The sequence below is a fragment of the Lissotriton vulgaris genome, chromosome 12, assembly GCF_964263255.1.
Source record: "Lissotriton vulgaris chromosome 12, aLisVul1.2, whole genome shotgun sequence".
Classification (NCBI taxonomy): Eukaryota; Metazoa; Chordata; class Amphibia; order Caudata; family Salamandridae; genus Lissotriton; species Lissotriton vulgaris.
Window position 1 is genome coordinate 738,762,214 of NC_141700.1, and position 22,215 is coordinate 738,784,428.

General features: G+C 41.6%; 2 protein-coding genes across 2 annotated transcripts in view; one reads left to right on the forward strand and one right to left on the reverse strand.

The window, feature by feature from the left end:
* The window catches only part of LOC147678468 (extracellular calcium-sensing receptor-like), a 52,574-nt gene that overhangs the window by 24,194 nt on the left and 6,165 nt on the right, over positions 1-22,215 (reverse strand). Inside the window, exons 2-4 of the mRNA XM_086945647.1 lie at positions 17,866-18,157; positions 14,201-15,037; positions 7,134-7,361 (exon numbers count right to left, since the gene is read on the reverse strand). Of these exons, the coding sequence (XP_086801773.1) occupies positions 7,134-7,361; positions 14,201-15,037; positions 17,866-18,018 (1,218 nt within the window). The 5' untranslated portion in view covers positions 18,019-18,157. The remainder of the gene's footprint in view (positions 1-7,133; positions 7,362-14,200; positions 15,038-17,865; positions 18,158-22,215) is intronic.
* The window catches only part of LOC147678469 (extracellular calcium-sensing receptor-like), a 265,477-nt gene continuing 262,369 nt past the window's right edge, over positions 19,108-22,215 (forward strand). Inside the window, exon 1 of the mRNA XM_086945648.1 lies at positions 19,108-19,342. Within this exon, the coding sequence (XP_086801774.1) occupies positions 19,108-19,342 (235 nt within the window). The remainder of the gene's footprint in view (positions 19,343-22,215) is intronic.

The following is a 22,215-nucleotide window of genomic DNA, read 5'->3' on the forward strand; positions in this document are numbered from 1 at the left end:
TGCTGAGACCACAACAAGTCTCAGATGAGCTGAAAGCCAGATTACCTGCCTTCCTACTGAGGGAATCTGAGTCCCAGGATTCCACTGGTCTCAGAGAGAAGGACTGCTGTTTCTTCTCGCGCTTTAAGCTCCAACAAACTCCCACTGCCCGGGACGTCGGATTACCTGCCTTCCTGCTGAGGGACCCTGGGTCCCAGAATTCCTCTGGCCCTATAGGAAGGGGCTAAAATTCCTCTCCCGCTTTACCTGCCAATAAACTCCTGCTGCGCAGGACGCCGGATTGCCTGCCTTCCTGCTGAAGGACTCTGAGTGCCAGCATTCCTCTGTTCCCAGAGGGGGGGGCTGGTGGTTCTTCTCACATTTTAAGTGCCAACAAACTGCCACTGCTTGGGGCGTACGCGGGCTGCACCCAGTCAATGGCGGGCCCATCCTTGCACGTCATTGTCAGGAAGAGGCAGGGCAGGGCCACCTCAATTATGTCTTGCTCACAGGAACGTTCTGGGTACTGTGCTTATGTACTCATTTCTTTAACCATTTGGATTGGGAAGTGTACTAGTTTCCCACCACACATCATTGTCATGCCATTCTGAAGGGGGGCACTTAAAGACTCTAATTTGTTCCTCAGCTGACTTGTCCAGAACACCTTTCAGCCCTCTGGGACTTCTCTAAAGCCCCCATTGTTAAACCTCGAAAAACACCCGGTTTTTTGTACAGACAGAAGCTTACTTACAGACATCTACGCTGTAACTCATATGTCCAATTGCACTCTGAACTACAGTGAGTTCTCTCCTACCTATAGACTGCAATTTAGAGAAACTCTCCCTACTAAACAAGCACAGCCTCATGTACAGTCAAGGAACCCCTTAAATGTTTTACACCCTATTTTCACTAATAGTCGGCTAGAGCTTAGTATGTTGCAATTTGTGTCATAAAATGTGGATGGGGAACGATTGAAAGTGGTCCTCCCACACTGGTTATAATGTATTGAAATATTTGACATTTGTGTACTGCAGTAGACCTGGAGTATCTCACCCGTCCATGTTCCTGGCTATGTAACTATCTTTTGCCCAGCAACCACCAACAAGACACGATACCCAGTGGGGAGGTTGATAATTTGGGTGAGAATTGTACTATACTGTATAACCTGTGAGATTCCATGCAATAGACCAGACATTATGGCTGTCCAACTCAAAGACATGAATGGTGCTATGCTTGACATCTATAATGTGTACGCTAGAGGAACTAGCGGTCAGCTACGCTTGACGAGCTGGAGGTACTGTTGGACGAGAGGACTGCATTCCCATCCATGATTCTAGCCGGTATTCAAAAGGTGTTTGCCCTTGCACTCCTCCTGAAGATACAGGGCTGGATGAGCAAATATGACATCCTCACTCCATACCAAGCTGGTTTCAAGCAAAAAAACGAGTACTATTGACAAGGTGTTTTGTTTTTTTCTCCTTACTTGGAAGATTGTTGTTGTTGGTCCCAGGAGCCTCCACATTGCCTTTATGGACCTAAAGACGTCCTTTGATCGCATCCAGAGGAACAAGGTCTGGCATGTCTTTAATGGAATGGGCCTTCTTTTGGAGATTTTATCTATCATCATTTGCCTCCATGAGGCTAATTTTGCTAGGGATCGCTGCGGCTGCCAAGGCCAGCCAACCGACCCAAAAGAAAGTAATAGGGGGTATGCAAGGGCAGTGTGCTGGCAACCACACTCTTTTCGGCAATTGCATTGTCCAGTTTCTTTCTGAGGACCCTGTGGATCCCCCAAGCTTGGGGGGGGAGTGGTGTTATCTAGCTCCCATAGACAATATACAGGATATGCGCGTTTAGACAACATACACTGTAGGATTGGTGTCAGACGAACTCTGATCAACCCCACTGGGTATGTTAGCCTTTCTATATCAGTTAGCTCACAGTGTCACTATAATCTCCTCTTACCAAGGAGAGAATAGATTCTGGCAACCTCAGAACATGATCACACACAAGGAGATGCATGGAGACGAGCGACTCAGCCGGTACTACATTTCCCGACTGCTCCCAAAGGTTTGCTACGCCCGACGTCATGACGCTTTGACGCCCGTGACTTCAGTCGGGGGGGGGGGCGGAGCAGGCAATGGTCCGTCGGTAAATACTCTATCTGACACCGCGTATCTCATCTACGCGGTGCCTTGAGGTACAGGATTTCTTTGGCAGGGCTAGCCTAACAGAACGGTGAGGAGAACGGGTGAGGGTTGGACAGACCGGCGCCTCACCTTGTGATTGGAATGACGCCGGCTTGGCAGAGGTGATGACGCTAAATACCTCTTATGCTCCATTCCCTTGTAGATTGTGTTCACAGGCAGACCCCCCTGACGGACACCAGTTCGAGTTTGTGTAACACATAAACTCGGTAAGTCTCGTCATTTGTGGGTCATTAGCCTCATTGGAGGCTTTTTAACGATGTGCCTATTTTAAGAGTGGGTCACTTGTGGAGTGTGTGTGGGTTCATGGTGGTCCCAGGCTTGGCTATGGGAACGTGAGTGTGTTGCGTATATTATTACCATATCGCTTATCGAATAAATTAATTCAAGATTAAGTGATCAAAGTTAATCACCTGGAATATTTGGAAAGAAAACCCAGGTTACAATACCATACTATTGAGTTCTATTTTGGAACTTTTGTGAGCACAGTTCATTTAGTTGGAGCAATACCCTAGTTAGAGAAACATACATTTTAGGGGATGAATTGAGTGAAAAAATGGGGGGATAGTACCTGCACCCCTTTCATTATTCTTTACTCTTTTCTAGTGAATGTTCTCCCCTTATGTTTGGGGACTTAATCTCCACTGAATGATCGGAAGTCCCGGAGGAGTACGGATCTGCTAGACCTACTCCATTCGGGAGACCCTGTGACTGAACTACGTCATGGGTAATGAGTGGATTTGATCGCGACAGTCCTGAGGAAGACTGAAGTGACCTTTTGAGGCACAATTGAAGCGGTCGAAACATGTTGACATCAGTAGTGGTAGGAGGGTAGTCTTGAGGAACCTTATTTTCTCAATAAGACATTTCCCCATCCTTTTCATAATTTTTTATCCTGATAAGGTTATCAAATTGGGTTTAATAAAGTAATTTTTTCTACTGGCACCCTTAATCAGTTTTAAACACATCCTTACTGCACTTTTTGTCGCACTATCAGCTTATCCACGAGGTGTTCACTGCACGTTCTATCATTCATGTATGTTATTCGTTGTACGTATTGACTGATTGTGTTGTACGTCTCGTAGTGTGGAATTTATTATTTTTTCCCCCTCCCAATGCTCCGCCCTGGATGTGACTACACCAGGGCGTTTGTAGCAGGCCCTATGATGAAGCATGTCACATACCTCGGTATGTGAGTGAGGGCAGTTTTTCCAAATTGGAGAATTTTCCTTTGTTGTAGTTGTGTACTCTATATACCCCTTGTGTGTGATCATTTGGTTTGCTCCAGGGGGCTTGGGGAATTGGAGTTTAAACAATTTTGGCCCTCTCCCCTTTTGTGTGTTGATAACCTCAGAACATGACAACCCTGATCCCTCAGGACAGTGGAAACATTATACTACTTTTCGCTCAGTCACTCATGCTTACTTAGTTTTGTCTCAGAGATACACCGAATGAAACAAGCTGGGAGTTTTCAATAATCCTTTATTGAACAGTTGTTATTCTAGTGTAGAATAGATGTGCTGCAACAACCGTTAGACAGTATAGTACATAAATGATTAACAGTACTATGAAAGTAAATGGATGGTAGAGTTATACCATACTAGTAAAATCAAGAATACATTCAAGTATATAATGTTGTCAAGCAGACCATTAGGCACAGGCAAATAGTAGGGGCCTTGATGAAAGAACACATTAGTTCCTTTAGCAAACCTGTGGCAGCCCCACTCCTGATCTATGAAGCCAAAGCTGTAGGCTCCACTTTCTATGGAGCCAAACTATGGGGTTTTGAAAAAATGGACACCCTCTTAAACTCTGAGAACAAGTTCCTCAGGTCCCTGGTTTTGCTACCGCAGAGTACGCCACTTCATCCGCTAAGGCTAGATTTGGGGGGAGCCTCTATCACTGAGAAGGGTAAAATATGTCCCCTATTGTTTTGGCTGCGCATAAGGACCACTCCTGAGCTGCCCCCGTATGCCATTGCTCTCAAGGAAGTTAGCACACTTGACAATCTTCAGAAGATAGGCTGGATCTGTAGTGTGAAATCTCTACTATGTGCATTAGGATTAGAGGGTTACTGGGATGTTAAGGATCCATCATTGCTCCCCAGTAAAGATGCAATCAAGAAGCACTATTGGGACTAGAGAGCCCTGGGCCAACTTACTAGCTCTTTGTGGGGATGCTTAACCACGGAGTTCATGAATATTAGAATGATTGGTTAATACAAGCAATACCTAGAAATGATTACTATACTGCATGACAGGAAACTCTACATGCAGTTCAACTTTGGTTCCCTCCCTTTGAACTCGTTTTGAGGTTCTTTGAGGTAGCCAACCACTACCTCCCAGTTTTTTCCTAGCTGTATTTCTGTAGTGGAGTCTGTTTCCCATTTATTTTTTTGTCTGTTCCAAGTACTCCTGCCTGAGAGGAAGATGGGTGAGGGCATTTTGCAAGCAATTGGGCACACGTTGTTACGATGAAGCTCTCCACATCTTAAGACAGACACCAGGCCAACAGCAATTGTTTGCTCTCCTACAAAGTTTCTGGGTCATATGTAGACAATTAGAAGGATTTTGCTGAAAGCATGAGACTATTGCACAAGTTTGCATTTACATTTTTATCACTGAATAGTTGTAATAATTTTTTTTATGAATTCAGCTGCTTATGTTTCATGTTTACTTGACAATAATTAATCGGCTTCACTTAACTCTAGAACTTAGTCAGTATAGTGGGCCATGTTGTCCATCTTTGAAATATTCAGAGGCTCCTGTTGATTCTGATCAATATGCACGTTCATGTTTATCCAACTTTTTTAACCCCTTCACTGCGGGGGCAATTCCGCCGCAGTGCTAGGGGGTGGGGGGGGGGGTCGCACGGCTCACATGCGCTTGTGACGGAACGGCTCCGTCACGCGCCTCGGGTGAGCTGTGCTAGTGACGGAACTGTTCCGTCACGAACGCGCCCGCTCAATAGAACACGCTGCGCAGGCACGAAATCAGCGCCGCGCAGGCGCGTCGAGCGGGCCGTGACGGAACCGTTCCATCACTAGCACAGCTCTCCCAAGGCGCGTGACGGAACCGTTCCGTCATAAGCGCCGAACGGGTTAATGCATCTTAGACTAAGCATCAATAGATATTCTCTAATAGGTACTTTGAATTGTCTTTTAAAATCGATCTGCATGAATTGTATTTGTACTTTTATGGTCTACAACCGAAAAAAAGTTTTATAAAATGAGCTGAAAAGTCTCTGAATATTGCATACTTTTGGACAATATGTAAGTTTAGAAGAAAATTCACACTTGAAGTAAAACTGATTTAAGTTTGACATTCCTTCACGTTTGTCCAGTGCAAAACACCTTTATAGTGGGATGAACACAGAAACGGATAGAATATGCTATTCTTATCCTCTGTAATTTTTTCTCTTAAACCCTGCCACAAAGTAGCTGATAGATGCCATGTGGTGATTAAGTGATACATTAGTTGCTTTAATTTATATTACTTCGTTTTACATTTTAGTTTTGGACCCATCAGATGACACTGCACCCATGCAACCAATTGTCAGAGAGCTTGCAATATTAGATTCATCTAAATATTCTTTCTTATCCCGCAGAGAGACCCAAATGTAAAGTGCAGAATAACTTAGATAGATCTTCAAGGTCAGCTGGCAATGAGTCAATGTGTAAGTTTATTAGCAATGAGTCACTTTAATACTTATTTAGCCTTACAAATCCCATTTCGTTCAGTTAACTTGTAAAAAAGAAATATTACGTTTAACCCAAAAAATTAGAAAATGACCTTTTCAAATGTCTTAATTTACTCAAATTTAATTGGCTCTTTAACACTATATTTTATGATTTGTATAGGTAATTGGCCTATATGTTTGCCATTAAAATGTCAGAAAAAAAGTCTATGAACTTCCCATTAGTCAATTTTTGTTTTTTAAACCTAACCTTAATATCTTGGTGGGTTTTTGTTTCAAGTTATTACAGTAAACAAATCTTATTAGAGGCTAGATAGTTAAATCCCTCTAAATGCAGGCTTTCAAAATTAGTAGATGACTGAGGTAATGCACTTTCTAAGACAAAAAGGCATCTTTAAACAACATAATCCCATTGTAGCAATCAGGTTTCAAAAGGCACGCATCCACAATTTATAACATATTAACATTACATATTTAGTCACAGAAACACATAATAAACAAGAAACATACACTTCTGGGCAGATTTACAAGCCTCTTGCAACACTTTTATGCAGATGTTGCATCACTTTTGTTACGCAACTGCGGCATAAACAATGCTGCCAATTTACATCTAGGGAGATACGTAACTTTGTAAAGCCCTGCCTCACAATATACCTGTGTCAGCCATAATGTATGCAGGGAGGGCGTTCCCACTCTTCAAGCAGGCGTAAGAAGGACACAGCGCAATAAGTATAGGCCTCAACATGCATTGCTGGAGTTGCTTCGTGTTTGCGACACGACTCCAGCAATGCGTGACTTTTGGGCCAACAGATAAATCGGAATTTCTGACGCATCTGTCAAACCTTGTGCCATGGTGCACCGTATTGTAAATAAGGCGCATCCATGGTAGCACAAGGGTATCGCAGACTGAGGCAGAGAAACGGATGTATTTCTACAGATGCGTCAGTTTCTTGTAAATCTGCCCCTTTGTTTTTAAAACGTATTGACTTATGAAGATTGGGCTGTTCTTCAGTGTAAATAAAGTTAGTGGCGCATTTCCCCATTTTATTACCTTGTTGGTTGAGCTGTGAGGCAGACATGTGTTTACAGTTACTACTGAGATCTGTAACAGGTTCAGGGAAATCCATCACCACCCCTCCATGATTTATGTTATCCTGCCCATTTCAATTTCAAGTCTTTTTGGCATTTCTTCAATAACAATGTAACTATCTACAGGATGTAAACAGGTCTTGTATATACCTGGTACTATACCTCAGTTCCTGGCAAGTTCCATTTTATGGCACTAAAGTTGATGAACATTTCTTGACCCTTGTGTGCTCTACTGTTAAAACTGCCAACCTTCACGTACTGGATGGTGCCTTCCTGGCTGCTTTGCCAGTTGACAATGTCGTATACAGCAGGGGGGTCTCCATGGCTGTCAAAGGACATCTCCTCTCCAAGTTTGTTCCTAAAGCTAACACTCTTGAGGTAATGCAATATCTGTTGAAGAAGAGCAGAGAGACACAAATGGAGTTTAATAGATTATGTGCTTTCTAAAGAACAATCAAATCATTCTGCTGCCATCAATCTGTCCATAATAGTAGTCTCATGGGAGCTGGTACTTGCATTCTGTACTGCTTACATTACAGGTTTAGGTGGAAAGGGAATGGGAATTTTTTGTCAAAGGGTCAGCGGGCTTTTCATTTGCAAAATGTTTACTACGTTTTACAAGATGAGTGTTTTCGTCATGTTTACAGTAAATAATTTGTTAGAGTGTTCTAAATAACTATTCTACATTGAGAAACTAGGGGCCTGATGTAGGTAATCTCAATTTACCGAATTTTACCGATTCGGTATTTAGGAATTGGTAAATATGATGTAGGTAAAAAAATCGGTAAAAAGTACAGATTCTGTAATATTCCTTATTACCGAATCGGTAATATCGATTTGGTAATAGCTGGAGTATATTCAAGGGTGGCAGGGTGGCACAGTGACACCCGGCTGCACCCCTGAATCGTGCATGTGTGCACATGTGGCGTGCATACGTGCCCTAAGGGCATGTATGTCTGCCACATGGCACTTTGAAAAAAGATAATAATTGCTTTTTTAAAGGTATTCGGTATTTACCACCAACTTGTAGTTGGTGGTAAATAACGAATCCTTAAAGCAAAAATGCACTCACTTAAGTGCTACCTACATAGGTTTTAAGGATTCGGTATTTCACTGATTCCTTAAAATAAGGAATCGGTAAATTACTGAATCCTTAATTACAGCCTCCTACATAAGGAAGGGCTAAATACCGGTCGGTAACAGGAAATTCACAGATTTTTGGCCGTTACCGACCGGTATTTCACTACCTACATCTAGCCCCAGGTGTTTAAAAAAGCCATTAAGTAATAAAAGGTTATAAAGAAAGTTTTTAACTTAAAACGTTTGGATAGGAAAAAAAAAAACATTGAATGACGGGGAAGAGTATTCAGTAAAGGTACGGGCCAGTGCTTAATTTGATCAGGTAGTTTCAGTGCTCAGCACCATCAGTAAATTGTCAACACAGGTGCTTATGACAGTCTGCCATTTGGTGGTGCTGTCTGTCTAATTTAGAAATGAGAATAACAACAGTTGTTTATGAATTCAAAATACATTGATAACTGCCATCTAACCATTCTTATAGTTTCGGGGGCATAGAATTGTCTGAATTGTCACACTTCTAAGAGTGTGATTGTTAGTAGTTGTGTTGCTACTGCGAAAGGCAGCGCTGGCAGGGACAAAGGCCTCCAGACGAGGGCCCTGGCAGTTATATTTTTACAAATTAAGCACTGGTACAGGTTGTTAACGAGCTTTGACTAAGTGAAAACAAAAAAGTTCATTTTAAGTATACAACTTTCTGTGAACAAGTCTCAGAGAAAATTGTTACATGAACAGCTGCACCAAAATAATATTAAAGTTAAGACTCAGCTTGTACTCAAGCCTTCAACTTGAGTACCTTTTGCCATATGTTGGACAGTGAAGATATCCTGAAGGTCCTTGGTTTCCTGTGAAACAACATCAAAAAGTAGCCAAAGTATAATAAATTGATTAAAAAAATTATCAACTAATGGTTTGCTGTGTGAAGATTAATCTTCTCCTTACTTTGTGAAACAGAGAAGACAGACTTATCTTAACACTTTGTTTGAACTTATCTAGGTGTTGCTACATATTTCAGATGATTGTGGTATCTATTTACATTTAATCTGTGGGTGGGGTATGTGGTATACCGAAAGATGAACCCAAAAGTTTCTTGCAAAACTTGTTTCCTCATAAAAGTAAGGAAAAGATTTTCTAAAATTGATTGTAGCACATATCATAACATCTAGTGTTTCCACACTTGTGTTGTTAAAATCTGTATCTCACATGTGTGGGTTGGTCCTGTCGAAAGGACCGCTAGGCAGCACTTGGTAGATCTAGTCAGTGAAACGTAACAATCAAACTGAGTGACAGGGAGAAAACTTCCTATGCCTTAAGGCCACAGTGTTTTCTATTCTGAAGAAATATCATCCACCCCTCTTGGGAGTTTACGTCTGCAGGACAAAATAGAATGGCAAGTGTAATACAACAATCAACATGGTGACAAGCCAGCCATTCAGTTTTGTGAAAGTTCGTCAAAATACATGCAAAGTGTTTTCTGTAAAAGGTACCCACTGGGCCGCTGGGGGCATCCGAACAACACAGAAACCGCCAAATCTCCCCCCAGACTGCTCAACAGCTCACAGCTGACACTGGACACAGGCCCCTTGGGCAATGCCCGAGTGCCAGAGTTACCAATCCGACCCTGAATAAAGTCATGTGTGAGGAGAAAAGAAAAAGTAGAGAGCAACATGAGAATTGAGTAGAAGCATATGAGTAAGAGAGCAACACTGAGCACAGGGTTTTTTGGGGGGAAGCACACATAAGGGAGAGTGAGAAGCATTCGAAGGAGAGTGCAATACATAGCATGCGGTCAGGGATGTGGCATTGGGTAAAGCCAATTAGGAACTGACCTGAAAAACACTTGCACGCTTCAAACCTGAAGTAGCACAATGATACACGTCAGCCAATCAAAAGTATGATAAAGAGGCAATGCTCCAGGGGAGGGACAAACACAAGAATAGGAAGGCAAGTCAATTAATAAAAAGCAAAAGCAAGCAAATAAGAATGACAGTAAAGGCAACCAATGCTAAGTAATGGGCGGGCTGTAAACCCACTGGACATTTTAGGTGAGCCCACAAAAGATCATTTGTAACCAGACAGCTTGCTGACGAATGCACTTGAACCAGGATATGCAGCAGAAGGGCAGATATATGTAGGCACATAGAACATCCACATATATCTATGTGAAATGTAACTATGGGATAGAAGTGATAGTAATACATTGAGGCATTAGAGCACCACTCTGACCAGATTTTTAACTAGGTCCCTAGACTTCCACTGCCAACAAAAGGAGAGGAATTAAAATGTTCCATAACAAGCTTGGAATCTTCACTAGACCAAATGGCACACATTATACCTGACCCAGGAGTCCCTTGTGAGACCAGCATGTAATAACACAAGACAGGTCATGGGTTGCGGGAAACCAATGATGAAGTGCGCCACATGATGTAGGTGAGCTGCCTGTCCTTTCAAGAGAAATCACTCTGGGGATACATTGGTGAGCGAGGACTGAAAGCAGATTTACTGCTAAGTGATAACTTCAAGGCCCAATTGTATCTCAGTGATTTTTGTCTTACTGTATTGGTTTAGGAGGGACTCAGTGGGATTACTAAAACAAAAACGTCCTCTACTTACTTCTACAATTACATAGGTTTACTGTACATGGTGCCAGCAGTTAGACATCTACAGTCTTCTTCACCCTAAACAAAATTTGAGGGTGAAGAAATTGATCTGTCATCATCATCATAATCTTTATTTTGGTTGTAAAACCATAAAAGATACACACATATTCTTCCACATCTTCTTCCTTAGCAGTGGAGCCCATGATACAGTTAACACAAGTAAAAATAGATATTTAGTACACCAGGTTCAAATTGTCAAGTATCACTTAATGAGAATTGTAAACACTGAGGAAATCACTAAGATGCAGCATTTTATGTGTGTACTCAATTAAAAATCAAGTAAAAAGATAAAACAGGAATAAAGTGTGAATGCAATAATGACTAACAATATCCTCAATTTAAAAAGATTTGGATAAAAACGTTGAGAAATTGATCTGATTTGATATGTGTTTTTGTGAAGCGAAAACAAATGTCTGAAGGTAACTTGGCACTACGTGAGAGAAGTTAGTGAAGCACTACAGCTTCTATTGACTATAAAGCCATGTTTTTGAAGACTTGCAGAACAAGAGCACAGGTGGGGCTGTTTTCAGTTTGAAAGGGAGCAGATTTCAGTTCCGTACAGTACAATAACAGAGCTCCAGCCTCGCTAGGAGGAAAGTTTGTAGGAGGGGACTGCCACGGCTGGGCTTCAGCAAAGAGTCCTACCTGGCACATAGCATCTAGATTTTTCCCACTAGTAAGCTGGGCCTGAAATATAAAGAACCTTGCATGCAATGCACAAGGTTTTGAAGACAATGCGCTTCCTCACTGGCAACACCTGAACAGCCGAGGTTTGAAGGATTGGTAATTTATTTAACCCCTTTGATGCTCATGACGAGCTCAGCTCGTCATGAGGTACACCTCTCGTGTGCTCATGACGAGCTGAGCTCGTCATGACCACACCCATTTACAATAGGTCCCAGCACAGCAGAGGAATGACTCCAGCAGCCATGGTGTTAAGGAACTTTCAGGAGGAAGATCATGGTACAGGCCATTACAGTAATCCACTCTGGATAACACAAGACCTATGACAACAGTTTTCAGCAAGTCAAAAGGTAGAAACTGCTCAATTTTCCTGATAATGCATTAGGAGGCCCCAGCCATCCGCCAGCTGTCCCTTCACCCTAATTGAGATACCTAATTTTGCTCTAGGGGAGGTGGCAGTTGATTTGTGGTTTTTATGGTCGTGGCTTGTTATGCTTATACCATTTTGCAGTTCATGAAGGCCCTGAAGACGGCATCTGCTATGAAAATTTTTCTCAACTGCAACAGTTCACACCGATCTCGGTCTTAGCTGTTCTGGACCCTTAACACTCAATAAAATAGGGCTAAAGGATTACTGGTACAGCAAACAGATGCCCTGGCAACATGTTTGTGAATGATGCTCAGTGCCTTCTCGCCAATTGAGAACAGGGCACCAGCCCAGTTATTAACTGTCCCAGTATGCCACCGCCATTAAAATGAGGGTGATCTTTCTTGCAGTCCCCTTTTGCAATAGAAGACAAGGAGATAGACAGTTATCGGCTGCCACAGTTTGTCCTGCCCACCTCCATGTGGTTGTGTATAAGGACACAAGGGTCACTCTACTCACATAAAACCAGGGTGAATAAAGTTTAACAAGAAACAGTGGTTCCTGTGGACAATCAAAATAAAATAAACCATAAAACATAGCACAATGGCTATAATCGAAGGCGAGGAGAATTCAGAAAGAGAAAATAACATATATCAAAAAATATTCATGAATTCAAGTCGCTTATGTAAATGCGTATTCACATTATTCAAAATCAAGTATATGGTGTCCCAAGTGAAAGCAGAACCTACATATCAAGGTTGTGACTTTTTGTGACATAAAACAAGGTTTCAAGAATACAAAGACGACTGTAACAGTAATAATGCAATGCATGATCACAGCCTCCTAATGCAATGGTAGGGGCTGAGAAACGGTTCGCTTTGGGTTGTTGATGATGTTTCCACCCCCCTGTCATTAGGGGGTCACTTCAGGACCTAACAATGGAGGGACACCCGGGAATGAGAATCACTGTCGGAGTTTGCTGTGTACACCATAAGGAAGTGAATTTAAAAAAAGAGGGTACTCACATTGGGCCCATCTGGGCACCCTGTGAGGGGAGGGGTACTGACAGTCTAAAAGGCTTGCTGGTTATAATTACCTTATCCATAAGTGTAGAGGAACGACAATCTGTATATGAGGGTACATATCCAAACCAGGTGAGTCAAGAATTGCTCTTCAGTTTCCTTTGTGAAAGCTGCCTGAGTCAGCTTTACAGTTAAATCCGCGGGCCATGAGGGAGGACCGCTTTAGTCCGTCTCCACTTGTAGAATTCTAAACCACTGTTCCTTGTTAAACAACCTCCATTTGGTGGCATACAGTGCCCTGAACAGTGTAAAGTTTCCCAGTGCCCTGTGTGGGCACCTGGCTCAAATGCCTCAAGCCTCTTTCATGTCCAACAATGTCCTGAAAGATTCCCTTGCAGCACATATATGTGAAAGAACTTCTATAATCCCACGTAATGCTCCTTGATATTTCCAAACATATGTATGACCAAAGCTAAATGCCCCCTCCACAATTAAAAGAGCTATACTTTTCTAAAAACCTGTGAGACTACTTGGAAAAAAAGTGAAAGGGAAGTTAAGGTCAATGTGAATGTAATACCGGCCAGCTCCCAGAACAAAAACAAACTCCAAACTGATGATGTCCCTGTAATCTATTCTTTTATACTGTTATACTACCTGCACATATGAGACTCAAGAAGACCAAAATTGGTCTAGGTTGCTTGTGCAGCCATTCCATTGAATTGGTTCCAATCATACTGAACTGTCCGTCATTGAGAAGAACTAAGGTCAAATTGCTTTCGCTTTTGCATTGGTAGAGGCAATCTAAAACAACAGTGACAGAGATTGAGCTCAGAGTAACCAGCTATAACTCAGATTATTTCAAAACTTTCCAGCATCACTTCTTCTTTGCTGTCATATTTGATTTGATATCAGTATTTTGTACCATGTTATTGGTCACACCAAATGTGATGCCACCAGTGCTGTGTTGTCATTTGTAAGCTCTAGAGACGTACACTGGAGGAAGTAATTGTTGTAGAGTTAAGCAAAATAGTCAGACTTTAGTGTTTTCTTATGGTCCAAACACGATATTCATTAAACTGATTTTTTTCTGGGATTATGTAAATGTATATATTTATGTGTCTGTACAATTAAATATATTTTCGCTCAGCCTTCTATTTCTAGATTTAACATATGAATTTATCCCATCTTCAATCCTCCACTAAAAGCTTGCATCTGTCAATAATTTCTCTTAAACTGTCTTCTTTGAAACTGGACACTCTTTTCAAAAGGGTTTTACCTATACACTAAAGAGTAAAATCATTAACTGTTTTCATCAAAATACCCCTTCATTGTGATTTAGTAGTACATTTACATATTACAATAAAAATAAAACAACTGTTTACTTCCACTTTTCACTCATAACTTGTAAGTCTATCTCACCTCCCATGGTTGGACTTTCCATATGTTGGCACAAGTATTATTTGTAAAAGGTCCCTGTCCTGGTATACAAGACCACATGTTTCTTAATGTGTGCGCCATGGCATACACTGCATTGTAAATGTTATAGCTGATTCTCAAGTCAGAGTCAATGAAGTATAGGTCCCTGATAGCCATTGGGTTCTCATAGCCGGTGCAAATAGTTTTTGATGTTGTATTTCGATCTGACTCAACCATGACGGCAGTGCCTGGCCACTGGCATTTGAATATATGCTCCCAAAAGAGTTTCAAAATTGGATCATGTGGGTAGGACAGAGGATGAAGCTGGAGAAGGAACTCTGTGAACCCAGGCATTTGTCCTTCATGGATGGCAAACCCAATAGTGCCCCTCAGCAAGTCTGCAAGTTCTGCCGTGGAAACAATAGGGGAGGTTGACCAACCCTCTGATGCAAGCCAAACTTTCCTTGTGCCATTCAGTTTGGATAGTTTCTCCATTATGGGGCATATATAAGGATCAGACGAGAAGACGAGGATGGCTGTTGCTGTAGACCTCTGGACCTCCTCCACTATGTGGTTGATCTTGCTGTCTTGTGCAATAAGAGGGATGGTTTTGTGGAATGCAATGCACACCTCAAACTTGGAGAGCTCTGCTTTTAAAATTTGAGAGCCCAGCTGGCCATAGTCATTGTCAGTTGACAAAATCCCTACCCAAGTCCACCCAAAGTGGGCCACAAGTTGTGCGAGGCCTCTGGCTTGGAAGTCATCACTAGGAATAGTTCGGAAGAAGGACGGAAACTGGACCTTGTCACTTAGCACAGTGCTGCTAGCAAAGTAGCTAATCTGCAATTAAACAGAGAGTACAGGGATATTGAGCATAGAGTTCAGTGTCACACTATAGTTTGAGAAGACGAACTAAAATTATGAGATTTTAATTAATTGAGCAAGGATAATGCTGTGATCCCTATTGTTACAGGACTGAACTCTGCAGCAGTTAGGATTAAGGGCCATATGTACTATAAGATTTATCGAACATAGTGGTCGCAAATCGTTCATCAACTGTTTGTGACAATTCTTTGATTTTGCACTGCCACCTATGTACTATAAGTTACCTTGCAATATCTTCAGTCACATGTTATCACATAACTGTCCTAATGAATATTAATTAATCAGGTGGCAACCCCCTGTGATTAGCTACAAAAACAAAGGTATAGGATGGCAAGGAACAGCAGACCATCATTATTTTGTTTGCAGTCCCAACAGTAAGCACTTTTTTTCTAAAGCAACCTGTGTTCCTTAAAGAAACACATGCTGCTTTAAAAAAACTAATTCCATGTGTGAAAACATTGAGGAGCTGGCAGTGGTTCCCCCAACCATGGTCTTTTTCACTCAAGGCTGCTGACAGCATTCACAAAGGGAACGGTGTCCTAAGGAAACCTCTCCTTTTAGAATTAGTTACTACTTCCATGTAGGTATTGGTGACTGATCAATGGTTTGTGAACACTATTTCAGTAGAAAATCAGAGATACATACATTGATACATGGTATTTCAACTTGCATTTAGGAAGGGACATCTTTTAATTGCCCAATCCTAACTGTGATTTCATTTTTTTTTTTAAAAACATTTCTTTATTAGAATATTTTTTACAAGATGAGCCGCCCACCCAGGAGCCCCCACCCCTAGCCCCCCCACTCTGATCCGGTCATCTGTTTACTTGTCACAGATTTACAGACAGCTAAGAACAAAAAAAAGTGAATGAAAAAAAGAGAAGAAGGAAGAAAAAAAAAAGAATGACAATCAACAGCTCACATCAAGAAAACATGAAAACACCAAATTCAGACATATTCAAGAGTCATTGACATCAAGAAAAACATTAGATTATGATGGCATTAACTTCATATAATAAATATAATATTCTGTTTTATAGTTCTTGGAGTCGTATCCACTGTGTTAGGTGATCCCAAATTTCTAGACACTTCTTTTTCCTTTTAAGTCCCTTCCTCCGATATATCGCGATCTCTAGAGTGTATGTGGCTAAGAGTCTTGCCTGCCACTGTGGAAAAGTCGGGGGATTTGGATCTAACCAACTGGATGCTAAGCATATTCTGAGAACAGACAAGGAGACATAAATAAACCCCTGCATTTTTTTTGGCCTCATATCCCCGTCCCTTCCTAGAATAATTTCGGCTACTGTGATTTCTATGTTTAAGTTCAAGGTTTCGGATAAGAATGCTGATATTTTGTGTCTAAGGGGTATGACTTTATCACAGGTGGCAAATAAATGAACTATATCGGCCGCTGATGTCGAGCATCTGGGACATTGAGTACCTTTGCTTGTGCTCCATTTGGCTATTTTGTAGGGTGTGTGATATAGTTGAAAAAAGGTTTTACAGTACTGGACTTGAAGTTTGGGTGACATTAGCAGTGATTGATAAAGTTGGAATGCCTGCTGAACTGATTCCTCCTTCATATCTAGCTTATTTTGCCATTTATTTATATGTTTATCCATATCATCTGGTAATAGCGAAAATAGGTTAAGATATATTGCTCCTATTTTTGCGGTGATGTTTCTGTTGAGGATTTCTATTGTTTGAATCCTGTGAAACTCTGCGCTTCCACCACCTTTCTTTATTAAAAAATCTCTTATTTGAAGGAATTTAAAAAAATCTCTATGTTCTAAGCCAAACTCATTCTTTAATTCTTCGAATGATTTAAAGTCTGTTGTTGTAAAGAAACATCCACATCTAGTGATCCCAATATTCACCTATCTTTTCATATAGTTATCAAAGAAGATATAAGGTAGATTATAGTTCTGATGAAGGCTCGTTTAATAAGAGTATCTGCCGACACCGAGAAGTTTACGTATATCTCTCCATGCATTATATATACTGGCTAATGTTTTGAAACGGACCTTTTTATAGTGACAGTCAAAGGTAAGTCGCTATAGATGTTCACCTGTTTCCATACCAAGGATGAGTTCTTATGGGGTCGAAATTTCACCTTCTTGTATAGGATTCAGGTTGGGGGTCAATAAGATCTTGCTATATTTCAGGACTGTGGCCCACCAGTAGACCTTGAGGTTAGGGACAGCAAGTCCGCCTCTTTCTTGCGGGAGCGAAATATATCGGTAAGCTCTGCGTGATTTTGTATAGCCCCATATAAATCGAGAAAATGTATTGTCTATTGCCTTGAATATGTGTTGTTCAAAATTTAGGCAGATAGTGCGGAAAAAATATAAACATTTCGGGAGATAAATCATTTTGATCACATTGCATCTGCCTATTAGGGTTGGAAGCTGTGATTTGAAATGAAATGCAAAACACATTTTGCTATCAAAAAGATTTCTCTGACTCGAAAAATGGGTTTAGTAAGTAGGAAAAAAGTAATTTTGTGGTTGCAAACCACAAACCCTGTGATTTTGCAAATCGCTGGCTCTGCGATCGTAAAATGGCTTTGTACATCTGGACTTGAGAGTTTGGTTCAAAGAGATAATTCATTATCCTAGCTCCTTAGAGTTAGGAGAAACCATATTTATAGAACATGCCATATTTATATATGGTTAATTAATCGATGTGTTAGTCTAAATCTGGATACTTTTCTATAACCTGTCCTTCAAAACTTCTTTTCACTTTATTGCACTCTGTAACATGTTCATACTCTCAGATGTTACCTGTGGGTATCTATGAAGCCCCAGCCACCTGCCGATGGCAATTGACTTTGTGGTGCCTGAGTCTGCTATGATGACTGCCAGTGGTGGCTTGTCCGGGTAGCGGTAGTTTGGGAGGCCTTGGTCGCCCCCTGCCAACAGCCAGGTGATTCCCATGAGAGACCTTGTCAAAGACAGACAGGAGTCAAAGATACGCACACCCAATGTGACGTTGGGGAGGAACGTTCCATCTTGATTAATCTCGTGCACAGCAAAGTCTATGGCTCGAGCCCAGTGGTAAGAACGGATGCTGAAGCTGCAGACATAAGTGACATGACAAAGAGAAGCTTTGTGATTAAGATGGAGAGTTTGCAAATTGCTAAAAAATTGTTGAGGGAAACAGTGACTTCAACTTATATCCATATAAATCATCCACACAGAAAGCATCAAGTGGATCAACTTCATAGAAACAGTGCATGCTGTCAAAGATCATATGTTCTTATGTGATGTGTATTTGTAAAGGGCACTATCGCCCATGAGGGTATCCTTCAGCTATCAGAAGATAAGTTCCAAAAAAGAAAAAGACAGTGGAACCTTCCTAATTTATAGCACCTAAACCAGATCACTCCCAATTATAAATCGCCCCCAATGGTTTGTATGGGCGAGGTGTGTGCACACTGATTAACACCCACTGTCACAGTGTTAGTTCATCCGAGAGCTCAAAATGGTCAATACATAAACGCAAAGGTGCACCACACAATTTTTTGAAATACAATACTAATAATCACAGACATAGGTCATCTTAGTTGTGATTTTCTTTATTCCAAAATGGTGTACAAAAACACGGGTTTTCGCAGAAGATAAGTGTTTGAAATGAGGTTGCTGGTTGACTCAGGTGTGAGCCCTGGTCAGGCAACAGTCACAATCACTTGCAGGGTGAACAACCAATAGTCACTAAATTAACTTGTGCTTAACCCTGGGTAGCTTAGCACAAAAAGCAATCAGGCTTAACTTGGAAGCATTTGTAAAGAATGTATGCAGCACACAAACAGTAATAAAGTGAAAACACAGCAGAAGAAAAATCCCAGACCAATTTAAAAAAATAGAGTACATTTCTGTAAATTACTTTACACTCAAACAACAAAAATCCAATAAGTAGAATTTTTAAAGGTCTTAGTGAAAACTATCACCTAAAAGTTCAAAGCACCAACTCTGGACATCTAGTCACCAAGCCAGGTCAAGGTAAAAATATTATGGCTAACGGCGATGGACCGCTGTTCAGATACCAGAAGTGGACTGGGCCCAGCTGGCGCATACATTCAGACTTTAATAAAATTCAGATTTAAATGTTCTGAGAAGTCAAAGGTCAGCGGGGCAAGGCTGCAGGAGGTGTACAAGGAGGGAGCGTCATCTTCATTGATAGCCTTTGTTGAAGCCGCAGTGAAGACTTCTACTTTTGGACTTGAAATGGAAGGCAGAGGGTCAAAGACAGTTCCAAAAGGTTGGATGACTCTTTGGGGATGGACCGCTGAAAAGGATTCGCTACTGTGGAGAAGAATGTAGTGGGAGAAGCTGGAAAGTCAATCCAACCAGCAATGCACCTTGGCTGGATAAGCAAGCAGGTTGATCCCAATCTCCTTCTGGTTCTCAGAGCAGTTTATAACTCCAAATTGTACCCCACTTTTGAATTTTGGCTAGCTGGGAACCTTGGAACTCACTTTCAAGGGCCGAGGACAGGAGGGTAACAACTTGGAGGGTCATGACTCACTCAGACGGGGGATGTACGTTGTTACAACGCATGCTTTTACCACGCATGCCTTTACAACGCAGGTTTTTCAACGCAATTTGTTACAATGACTTGCGTTGGGGAGTGCTGGATAGTGAATAGTTTAATTTACTATTCCAACACCAGTCCCCGTGGATAGTAGGGAAGGTGTTGGATAGTAAATTAAACTATTACCTATCCTACAGCGCCCCCCAGTGCAATTTGTTGTAATGACTTGCGTTGAAAAACCTGCGTTGTAAAGGCACTGCGTGGTAAAAGTTGCGTCGTAAAGGATGTTTCCCCTCAGGCGGGGTTCAGGTTTGGGTTCAAAAAGGAAGAAGTATTTTTGGTCCCCGTGGTTTTGAACAGGAGGCCAGCAAACTAGCCCTTGTGAGTCACTCTGGTGGCTCTGGGATGTATAAAGATCTAGTGCTTGTACCCAGGCAAGAAGGAAGCAGTTGGTAGATCAGCAGAGCAGGGCAGCAGTTCTTTCAGAACAGCAGTCCGGCAGAGTGGGAGTCCTTACACCAGCAGAGCAGTCCTTCTTTCTGGCAGAGTATCTACAGGTCTAGAAATGTACAGGAAAGTTGGTGACTGAGGTTCCAGGTGGAAGACATTTCTAGAGAGTGGTTTGGAGTGCACAGCCTACTATGCCATGGCTCCAAGCTGGCTGCAGTAACACTGTGGGGTTGTTAGGCCCTTTGTGTGAAGGCAGAGCACAGGCTATTCAGTTGTAAGTAGGGCTGTGTTCAGCTTTGCCCATCCACCCTGCCAGCAGATGGCCCTTTCAGTTACACATCATCCCTCTATTATGTGACAGTCTGGGAGGAATTCACAAAGTCTTTCAGTTACACTCAGTCATGGGACCCGAGACAGGGTAAATGCACAAAAGGGCTAAGGGCCTCCAAATGAAAACTTTCTAAAAGGGGAATTTTTAAAATTGTAATGAAAAATCTGATTACCATTAAAGAGGTTTTGTCATTGCCATTTCTAAATGCTAAACGTGGCATAGCTACCTGCTCCTGATTTGAAATTATAGCTCATTATTTGTAATGTGGAATCCTCATCAAATGGGTGGGGTAGGCCTCACAGTAGTTAAAAAACGGATTTGGAAAATGTTCACCACCAGGACATGTAAAACTTAAAAGTACTTGTCCAACCTTTTAATTACACAGCAACCTCCACTATTGACTTCCTGGGGCCTACCTTAGGGGTGACATGTATGTAAAAATAGCAGAGTTTAAGACTTGGCAAGGGTGTTTTAATGCAAAGTCGATATGGCAGTTTGCAACTGCTTTCAGACTGCCTTCAGGCTGTTTTAAGGTGCTACTCAAGTGGGTGGCACAATAACTGATGCAGACTCACTGGTAGCATTTAAAATACACGCCCAGGGTATATGGTATACCACTCTGCAAGGGACTTCAAAGTAAATTAAATATGTCAAACAGGTAAAAAACTATCAAAACATGTTTAGAGGAGAGAGCAAAAGCACTTTATCACTGGTTAGTAGTGGTAATGTGAATAGAGTGTTAAGGCCAGCAAAAACAAATTAATCCAAAATAGAAGTGGAGGCAAAATGTTTGGGAGTGACCCTGCGGAGAGGCACAGGTCCGACAATAGGCATTGCCCATCTTACAATTACATGCAGCTTCATAAAGCATCTGTACAGCTCCTTAGCTCATATATAACTCTGCCTAAATCTACCCAAACTCTTGGAGACTGATAACGAGTTTGGCGGACAGGTTACTTCATCACAAACTGTAGTGTAGTTCCTAACTTCCCAATAGGCTCTGCACATTGGAATAATATATCCTATAGATTAGACGTAGGACTGAGGTCGACTAGGTCTCTATTGAATATACTAAACCTAATAGTGAGTGCCAGCTAGCTCAGAGGTCACTAGAAACTTTCTCGAATTCACAAGAATGGATTAGTTTCTGACATGACAACTTTGTTTCCCAAGAATAATAAATGCATCTCTACAGTCGCGGAAACAATAGATAAGTATTTCACTCAGTCACTCGTGCATGTTTCGTTTCTACAGAGTTGCAGAGAAATGGAGAGACGGGCATTTTCAATAAAAGGTTTATTGAACAGTCTTCTCTCTCGTGCAAGAAAAGTGAACTGCTACAATCGTAATGCAGACTGCAAAGTATAATGCGTACAGCGAGAACAATATTATAAAATAATACTGTAAGAGCATTGTATGGTATATAAATACATACATAAATAACAATGACTAAAAATGTTCAGCTGGTGCTTCTAAAATACGCCTACCCCAATGTACCTAACCTAAGTCTAGGACGTGAGAAGAAGTAAGTATTGTGTAGCATAGGTTTTAGTTTTCCTTGCCAAGAATCTATCCAAGATTTCCCTAGGCTCTAATCAGCTCCATCCCTTAGTTTAGAATGAAGGAGGTCTGGTATCTCAGTCTCAGGACTCGATTTCCCAACACCGCACAAGGGGAGCTTGGAATCACTGGGGCTGGATTCTCACTGAGAGAAGTGCAGCCTCTCGATCAGTGCGTCAGCTGGAGGGTCGACTTCCTTTGGCACTTGCTGTAGCGAGCTGCATCGGGCAAGTAGATAGTCGAACTGCTCCGAACCACT